Source organism: Pteropus alecto, unplaced genomic scaffold, assembly GCF_000325575.1.
Source record: "Pteropus alecto unplaced genomic scaffold, ASM32557v1 scaffold21, whole genome shotgun sequence".
Lineage (NCBI taxonomy): Eukaryota > Metazoa > Chordata > Mammalia > Chiroptera > Pteropodidae > Pteropus > Pteropus alecto.
In genome coordinates, this window is record NW_006436282.1 from 26,185,990 (window position 1) to 26,196,039 (window position 10,050).

A 10,050-nucleotide genomic window follows, 5' to 3' on the forward strand; every position below is an offset into this window, starting at 1 on the left:
GCAGGGGTCTGTGTGTGTGTGTGTGTGTGTGTGTGTGTGTGTGTGTGTGTGTGTGTGTGTGTGTGTCCTGCAGTCCTTTTGTGAGTCTATCAATTGGATAAATTCCCAGAAGTTAAACTGTCAGGACAAAGACGTGTATTTTAAACTTGGGTGGACACAGCGAAATCGCCCCCGAAGAGGTTGGACCAGTTTATACTCTTAAACACACAGCATCTCGCTTCACACGGCTCACACCGTGATTATCTAGGAGTATAGATTATTATCTCTTCTAAGAGAGAGATTAAGTTACTTCTTTCATATATTTCTATATCCATAGATCTATAGATTGATCTCTCTCTGTATATGTACATATATATACACATATATATCTTCCTAACACTTCTATACATAAATATTTATTTGTTTGTTTGTTTATTATCCTGACTGCCAGGATAAAAACAGATATATAGATATGTAGATTGATAGAGATAGAGATACATATACAGATACAGATATATAGATTAATTTTGTTTATACAGTTTGGCCATCTCTCTGGGGGGAAGTCTGTTTATTTATGCATAAGGGATCCTACAAACTGAGAAATTAGCCCTATATTTATCATGCATATTGACAATTATTTTTCCTAATTTTCTGTTTTTGACTTTGTTTCCAGAAATCTTTTCAAACATAAAGCTTTTGTGGGCTCTTCTTTTTTCTGGTTGTCAAATTGATCAATCTTTTCCTTCATGGCTGCTGGGTTTTGTGTCCTACTTAGAGAGGCTTTCTATGCTCCACGACTGCAAATAGATTCACTGTAAGGGCTTTTTCAAACAAAATCTCAGGAAAGCAAAAACAGTGGTCTGGCAACCCAAGCTTCTTGTAATAGGAACAGTAGCTGAAATTTATTTAAACTACGCTTCAGGCAACATGTGGCCTCAGATTTAATTTCTACAGCTGTTATTCCACGGCAGGTATGGACACACCACTGAGCTGCACAATCAGGAGCTCCCCAAACCCTGATCTGCTCAAACGCTCTCCCTCATTTGCACACATTCCCCAGGCACATTCATGGCTATATTTTCATGATACTGGGAAGATCAATAAAGACAGGACACCTGAAAGTTACACGTGTTTACGATGGCCCCTAGAGTTATTGTCTATAGATGTGCATTGCAGAAGGATCGTCAGCCAAGTGAAAGAGATTTTGTGAGAATAACGATGCAAGTTGGTTTTTTTGTTTTTTTTCAGATCTTTCCTTATTAATACCCTATTTTGCTAGGAACACTCCAGAAAGGGCTGTTCTATGATAAAGACAGAAAATAAATTCATGAACACAAATCAACTAAAACACCACTCTCGAGAGAGTGGGGGTAAAACTCAGCACTGCTGCACATTATCTGAACCGAGAGTGTGTGCGCATGTATATATGTGCGCGCGTGTGCGTGTGCGTGTGTGTGTGTGGGGTGCACATTCTTCCCCGGCTACAGAGAGAGTTCAGCTGAGGTAGACGAGGGACTATAAAAGCGAGTATGACACCATTTACTGATTTCTTTATGGTTCTCTAACACTTCCTAGCGAATTTGATGGCGACAGTTACTTTTTTTTCCGCATATTTTTAGTGTGTATGTAAAAAGCGAAAGAGCTAGCATATGCTCACCCATATTTTTAAGTGAAACACAAAATAATAAAAAGTAATCTACCAGCGACGAGTGAAGTTTACAAATCCAAAAGTCTTGCTTCTAGTGTAATTCCCAGTTCTAGACACTGTGACTACAGCCAAACCATAAAGTGCTTTCTTAAAATGCAGATTCCTGGGCGCCGTTCCTAGACATCGCAATTCAGCTTCTTATTAGAGACCCAGAGGTCAGCACTTTTAAGCTGCACCAGTGGTTTGGGGACCGCTCCTCTTTCCAAAATGAGAACCAGTCTCTCGCAGGTGGGCTTCATCTTAGGATGCTGCCTCTTGCAGTGGCTTTCATGTGTGCTCATGCACCATGCAGGTGACGTGAAGGTCACTACCAGAGCAGGACAATCTCCATCATCCCTGACGGCACCAAGTCATGCCACAGTGTTCATACTTTCACTTTCAGGGAGCCAGAAAAGTTCACTCTGCCCAACACTTAGCCTTCTCTCAAGGAGTGGCTTAGCGCTGTGGAAATTTTGTGGAAATCATGAAGCCACAGCAATAAAAACGAGAAGCGACTTCTTCTTTGGCTTAGAAAAGGCTCACATTGAAAACAACAAAACAAAACAAAACAAAACAAAAAATGAGACTTCCTACTTCTAAGATGGAATAAAAGGCGAGGTGTGTGCTCTTTCTGCCCAGCAAGCAAATGAGTAATTTTAGCAGGATAAATAGGAACTGAAAAAAATGAGTGAAAACATGGTCTCAAAAGGTCAAATTAACATTAATTCTTGCTGACTAAAGTAAGAAGATCAAGGCTAAATCAGACAAAAATGTCTCAGCTCATCATGTAGCTGTCGGAAAATGAATACGAACTCTAATTACCGTTGAGAGAGAGAAGCTATCAAAAGACACTTCGGCCAACTCCAGTAACGCATCCTATTGAGCGCGTCACTGTATTTGGGTTCAAGATGTTATTGGGTAAAATGTTAGGAGTTTTTAAGCCTCCCTAATATAATTTTCAACAAGAAGAATTTGTGGTAGTTACAGTACCCACAATTTAATTTTAGCCAGATGCTTTACCCAATTTTTCAATTTATTTTTAGCCGACCACATGGCTTCAGTAGAAACTGAAAATGAGAGTTAGACACAGTTTTCATCACATATGCAAAGTGAAAATAGTAACACTTGGTGTATTTTGTGCAGATTATTTCTTAGGAAAGTAATAAAATGCACTGTGAAATAATATAAACGAGTATGCTAACAGTGATACCCAAGTATCTACAAGCCAGTAAGAAGGATAAAGATAAGCAACACAGTCGGCTATAGTAGTTAACTACTCGATAGCATTTGGTTGAGCAACTTTTATTTGGAAGATTTTAAAGTGTTTTATCTAGAATTAGCTGTCAATGACACGGCGCAAGTGGCAAACATTTCTTAAACTATATCTTTACAAACTGTTACAACTGACCAAAACTAGACACACACACACAGACACACACCCCGCACGCCCCAACTTTAAAGGGAAGTAACAGGCCATCTTTAGTTTTATTGGCTTTGTTTGTCGTCTGAATTTGCTCTGATGGCAGGAGGTGGGTGTGTGGGTGTGGGCAGGTGGGTAAAACCTATAACTCAGAGTAGCTGAGTTATCCCCATCTGTCATATGAGAATTGTTGGGATGACCACCAAACTTGACCCTTAAAGTCAATCGGCTTGCACTTAACCAGAAGTAAAGGCTTCCTCTTCCATATGGGAAATACAAGAGGGGGCCTTCCTGACCATCTAGAACCTGCAGGAGAGGATGTTCCAGAGACCTTTCGTTTTTTGCACTGAAATCATCTTTAAAAATTAATAGCCCATAATCACCTATGTAGAAGTGGAGAACAAAGCATTTACTGGAAAGCTATACATGAAGATGAACTTACCGGAGATGTGGTTAATCGAAGGATAGTGCCGTTTTTTATTTCATTGCGATTCTGGAAAAGAACAGAGAAAAAAAAAAAAACTTCGTAAATCTTCAAGAAGATGCTTGGCAGAGAAGAGAATGAAAGCAAATATAACCTAGTAGAGATTCTATATAACAAGCATTCTTATGATTCAGTTTATTCTCACTTGAGTAATTTTTAATTATTCCTACAAAGAACTTTAATCGGGGCCCGAGATATGTTAACTTTATATCAAGTCATGGAAGCATTCAGCACAGAGGAACTGACTATAAATCCAAAGAATGGCAACATGGAGCCCAAGAACAGCAAACAAACAAAGCGATTTTGAAGGTTATTAAGGGATCACGGCCTAGCAATTCCACTCCTGCATCCATACCTGAGAGAACTGAACACGTAAGTCCACACAAAAACTTGTACATAAATTTCCATTCAAACATTATTCATAAAAGTCCCAAAGTGGAAACTGCCTGAATTCCTCGACTGAGGAACGGGTAAACAAAACGTGGCATAGCCACTCAATGGAATACTATGAGGACATACAAAGAAACGAAGTACTGATATGAGCCACCGCATAGATGAATCTCGAAAGCATCACCCTAAGTGAAAGAATCCAGACACAGAGACCGCAGAGTTTATGAGTCCACTATATGAAATGTCCAGAAGAGGCAAATCCACAGACACGGGAAGCAGGCTCGTTTTCCAGGGGCGGGGGTAGCAGAGATGGAGAGTGTGTGCTAACAGGTACGGGGTTTTTTCTTGGGGTGCTGAAATGTTCTAAAGTTGGTTGTGGTGATGGTTTCACAGAAGCAGGCTCGTTTCCAGGGGCCAGGGTAGCAGAGATGGAGAGTGTGTGCTAACAGGTATGGGGTTTTTTCTCGGGGTGATGAAAATGTTCTAAAGTTGGTTGTGGTGATGGTTTCACAAATCTATGAATATACTGAAAACCACCGAATTGAACACTTTAAAGAGGTGAATTTGGGGGAATGTGAATTATATCTCAACAAAGCTGCTATTTTTTAAAAAGGTTATTAAGGGGTTTGGTTTCTCAACATTTGCTGGCTCCAACTTCACGCTGCCTTGAAGTTAAGGACAAACGGCAGAAGGGAGCAGATGCCGAATCAGTCTTGTCTTCACTTGGCAAGAGTATTTGAGGTGAGCGTTTTGAAGCCATCGCTCAGCATCGCTGGCACTGAAAGCAGAATTTCACTGGCAGGTTTACTTTCAGCCACCAGAGCACGCACCGCACTCAGCTTTCAGGAGGTGGCCTTATGGGCGCCACACTTCTGCGTCCCCCACCTGGGAGCCGTAAGGCCAGGAGGTTAAAGTGCATCGAGGATCATTCTTCTCCATCATTTAAGACGAGCCACAAGCTGGGATTGGCTCGGGATGCAGCAGACACACCAAGGCGGTGGGAAGCGCCTGAGGACGAGATGCCAAAAACGCACGGAACGCGGACCCTCTCTTTCAGCCCCTTCTAACGAATTATTGGAAAATGAATTTTCTAAAAAAGCACTACCTGAAAGAGGGAAGGCTTCAGGCCAGGACTCTCTCCCTAAGAAATCCTGATCTGAACCTATCGGATCCAGTGCAGGGGGCCCTGAAACATCCCCTGCCAGACACCTGGGCTGTCTCTTGAGACAGCAGGCTCCTCATTACTGGGAGTGCACAGGCCAGGGCTGAGCGACTACCTGGCGGGCAGGCTCTGATAAGAGATGGAGAAATAAATTTCAGTCATTTAAAAAAAGTCTCCTTTCAACTCTAAAATTCTATGACTCTGTAAGAACTGGAGAGGAAGACGGCAAATACTAATTCTATATAGAATATTAAGAACCTGAATGCATAGCACATCTCATCTCTTTCCTGCTCAGGTTCTAAATGAATTGAGAAATAATAGAGTCTGAAGATTAAAAAACAACAACAAAAAAGACTAATATATCTCATTTATTAGTAACTATGGAGAACAAGGCTCAGAGTGAGAACCAGCAGGCAGCTCACTGAGCCCTTGGACTGGCAAACCTGCTGAGGCAAGTTCTTTCCCAAGAGGAAAAAAGGAAGTTTATTCTTCCCCAAAAGCCAGCAAAGTAGAGAACGAGGCCCTGAAGGTATGAAGAGGCCAGGAGGATTTGGCAATAATCTCTGCTCATGGAAATTTGGAGTGGGGATGAGGCATTCCTAATAATAGCAGTAAACTAACATTTGTTGAAAGACATGGGGCTGAGGGTTTTTGCTTTTTTGTTGTAATGCTTATTTACCCATCATAATAACTCTTATGCCTATTTTAAAGATAAGAAACCAAAGCTGCTGGAAGGATAAGTTATTTGTCCAACATCATGAAGGGAAAAGGGAAGTCCCAAACCCACCGTGGAGGGGGAGCAGGAGGTCGGACACCAGAGGCGTGCTCTATCTTGCTGGAAAAAGGACCATCTAAATCTTGTATTTATCCCTAGAGGAGCGAGTTCATTCACTGGTCGACTTACAGCAGCGCGAAGCAGTAGGAGCTGCATTAGCGCATGCTCTGCGGGTTCCCAGGGGTTCCTGTGATGCCCGCTGGGAGCGGGGCTCTGGGTGGGAGGGAGTCTGACTGGGCTGGCACGAAGCAGTGGGCCTCCAGACCCCCCTGTTGACTCCTGAGGTTCTGAGATCGGAGAACGAGCTCTTTGAAGAGAGGGTCTCGAGGACCGTTGGTTTGAAACTACAGCAGTGTTAAAACCGGGGACAGAGAGAGCTGGTTTAAATTCCCGCTCTGCCTCGCGCCCACCGCGTGTACTCCGTGCCCGCTACTTAATCACTCTGCTCTAAGCTTTCTCGTCCCCCAAACGAGGAGAACAAGTCATTGCTCAGAGAACTAGAGGTGACAGATACGCGGTGCCCGGCACAGAAATGGCTCGGAAAGAGCGTGACTGTGGCTGATGTACGAGAGCGGCACCCGCCCCGCCCCCAGCCCGTGCTCGCTCCATCAGCAGCTCATCTGCCCTCTCTCTGTTCTTTTCTCCTGAAAAAATGTTTTTAATCAGCTTTCTTTTTCTAATAAAAAAAAAAAAGATAAGTAAACGAGCTATTAACATGCGCATTAAAAACTTTGAAGGCCCTCACAGAAAGGTAGATGGGCTTAAAGAGGAAAGCGACCTTAGAACTCTGCTTGGGAGACCTATCCCATCAGGAAGGTCAGTGGGAGCGTTGGTCACGGGCCCAGGACCGCTTCTGCCCCCTGAGGGATGCCTGGTTTGGAACTTGACCTTGATTAACACGGAAAAGGCTGGGCAGAGCTCCGATTTCATCAGCTCCATCCCGGCGGAGTAGGGCACCACCTCGCAGTGGGGTCTCCACGCAGGACCGTCTGGATTCGACCCACATTTCACTTCCCACCTGGGGAATCTGGTACGAGTGACACAGCTAGCTTCTTCACGTGCAAAATGGGGGCAGTGCCTGGCTCTTAAATCTCCGAGGATTAAATTACATAATCCATTTAAAGTGCTTAGAACAGTGTCTGGCACACCGCAAATGCTCCAAAAAAAAAAAGAAAGAAAAGAAAAGAAAAAAGAAAAGAAAAGAAAAGAAAAGAAAAGAAAAGAAAAGAAAAGAAAAGAAAACAAAGAGAAAAACAAAGAAAAAAGTAAAAAAGGAAAGGAGGAAAGGAAAGGAAAGGAAAGGAAAGGAAAGGAAAGGAAAGGAAAGGAAAGGAAAGGAAAGAAAGAAAGAAAGAAAGAAAGAAAGAAAGAAAGAAAGAAAGTAGGCAGCCATTTGATTATTAAACTCAAAAATAACATCCAGAAAGTACATTACTGCGCGCCTTTGTTTTTGGCTAGTCTCGACATGCAATTCGATCAATAAAAATAATAGTAGGATCTATGTTATAGTAAGACTAAAGTCAGCAGCTCACGTTCAGCAGAACAGAGTATTAGCGAACGTGTGCCTCCTCCATCAGCAGACCAGCATGGCCCGGGGGAGCCCTGCCACGCAGCACGCTACACATCAAAGGCTGGGAACCTGAACCCCGCTCCTTTATCATGCTCGGCCTCGACGTCTGTGTCACAGGGGCATCCCTCGATGCAGTCCTCGGAGCTTTCGGTAAGCACTGTGTGTGTGTGTTTGTGATTTTATCTTGTTCATTGACTATCTCCCTCTGCCCTCAAAACATCACTTCCATGAGAAGAGACACTTTGTCACTGCTATCTCACGCCTGTCTAGAACAGTGAATATCTACAGCCTGGCACCTGGTGGGTACTTGATAAATATATGGCGACTAAGTGGCTCAACCTACCACACGCCTAGCCATAGACGAGACACGGGGCAGACACAAAGTGCAGCGAGACTTCACTCCTGTCCCCCAGGAATTCAGTAAAGTGAGGGAGACTGACATGTAACGATGACACCCGCACCATGAAAGAGTCGTGGGCCCAGACGGTCATGAGGAGCACTGCACGAGCACGTGCGTGTGACAGCAGGAAGGGAGGAAGAGGGTGCTCGGCAAAGGCCTTCGGTGGGGGCAACATTCAGTAAGGCCTCTGTAAGCAGAGGTTTCCCAGGACAGGAGAGGAAACGGCCCCTCTCAAAGGACAATACATCTTCGTGGAGCAAAGAAAAGTCCCACGTGCTTTCAGAGCCTGGAGCACACAAAGAAAGGAGAGACATTGACATTGAACAGGTAGATGACCTTTAGCCATTTAAGAGGGAGGTGCAGGGGTGCGTGGGTGAAATTCTAGCTCCGATTTGCCGTTAGGGAATGCGTCCTCTCTTCGGAGGGGCAGTATGGTAGCCACACCTGTGCGTGATGCTCCTGGGCCATAGTAATAAAGAGAACAGCAAGGCTCATGTTTTGGAAACAAGGATAGTGTGTCCTCCTCGTTAGAAAAAGTTCCATACATCTGAGCTGAGACAGAACCGTCTACCCAACCCCGTCAGCCGGACACTGAGAATCCAGACCTTGCTGTCGAAAGTCACGGGGCTTTGCGCTGCTCCTGTCTGCATTAGCGTGACTTTATTCTCCTGGGGTTTTCTGCAGAAGCAAAGGGTACAACTGCCCATTTCAGGAAGTTCCTGAAATACTCCTAAGCCCTACAATGAAAAACATCAACTGTGTTCACCCTAAAATTCTTTGAATCCCTCAATTTGAAATTCTCTGCTGTTAACAGCAGTCCCTGATGGCTGAACCAGGACCCATCCATGCTTTGAAAGACCAGCCCAAATCAGACTTGCAATTCTCGATAACTTCTGATCTTACCTTCTGTGATGGGCCTGTGATGTGTCAGCTGGACTAGGCTACAGTCCTCAGTTATTCAAATACCAATCTAGGTGCTCTGTGAAGGTAGCTTGCAGATGTGATTTAAGTCCACAATAAATTAACTTTATTGTGGGAGGTGCAAGGGTGCGTGGGTGAAATTCTAGCTCCGATTTGCCAGAGATTATCCTAGGTAATCTGGGTGAGCCTGATTCCACAAATTGAAAGGACTTAAAAGCAGAGCTGAAGGGTTCCCTGAAAAGGAAGAAATTCTGGCAGTGGATGGCAGATAGAGCCCGTACCCCAAGTTCCAGCCTACTCTTCCTGAAGGCTTGCCCTGTGGAGTGTGAATTTGTGTGCTCAGCCTTCACAATCACGTGAGCCAATTCCTCGCAGTTAATCTCTTATCATATACATCCTACAGGTTCTGCATCTCTAGTTGAACCCTGACCAATACACGTCCACCCTACCCCACCGCACCCGGACTCAGCTTCACACGGCAGACCTGGCCCTCATCACTGTGAGGGACAGGCTGGCCAGCGCTGTCTTAGCAGCAGGTTGTGCTGGTACCCTTTGGGAAGCAGCTTTGCACTGGACCAATGCAACAGCATTCAACCAAGTCGGGGTTACCTTCTCGTGCTGGGTAAGGAACATCACCAAATGACATACAAAAGCATGTGGGGAAGGCAGGGGAAAAACAGGAGGGTCCTTCCCCTGAATGAAGAGGATGATCCTGCAGAAATGAAGACTGTGTCCCTCCCCTCAGTGCCAAGGAGCTGGCCCACGCCCCTCTCTGAGGAATTGCCTCTAATCCTCCATTTATCGTGTGATCATCCTGTCATCTTTAGAATCGCCACGGTTGCGTGATACAATGCAGATTTCTAGGGCTCCCGCGCCACAGCCACTGCACTGCGGTGTGGGACGCCGTGTCTTCACTGTGAGCCCAGGGGACTCTGACGTGCGACCCCGTTTGGGATCACCCCAGCCTAATTCATAACACCGCCCAGCGCATTTAGAATAAGTATTCTGGACGTCCACATAGTAAAGTCTGAGACAAACAAGACTAATAATGCCAGCTCCTCAGAAATAAAGAAGAGAAAAGAAGCAGAAAGAACATTCCTGCCGGGAAATGTCCTAACTGCTTGCGACACGCAAAAAGTAGGGCCAGTGGCTCGGCTAACGCCCTGCTGTCCTGTTCCCTCAAGCCCGACAGTCCCCATGGTACACGTCCCTGACACTCACAAGCATCTCGACAGGACGGCTCTGTGTTTCTTCACAGAGCT

At 44.8% G+C, this 10,050-nt stretch overlaps 1 protein-coding gene across 1 annotated transcript in view; it reads right to left on the reverse strand.

Annotated features, from left to right (window-relative positions):
* The window catches only part of ELMO1 (engulfment and cell motility 1), a 404,818-nt gene that overhangs the window by 338,770 nt on the left and 55,998 nt on the right, over nucleotides 1-10,050 (reverse strand). The window contains 1 exon segment of the mRNA XM_006912067.2: nucleotides 3,529-3,579. Within this exon segment, the coding sequence (XP_006912129.1) occupies nucleotides 3,529-3,579 (51 nt within the window).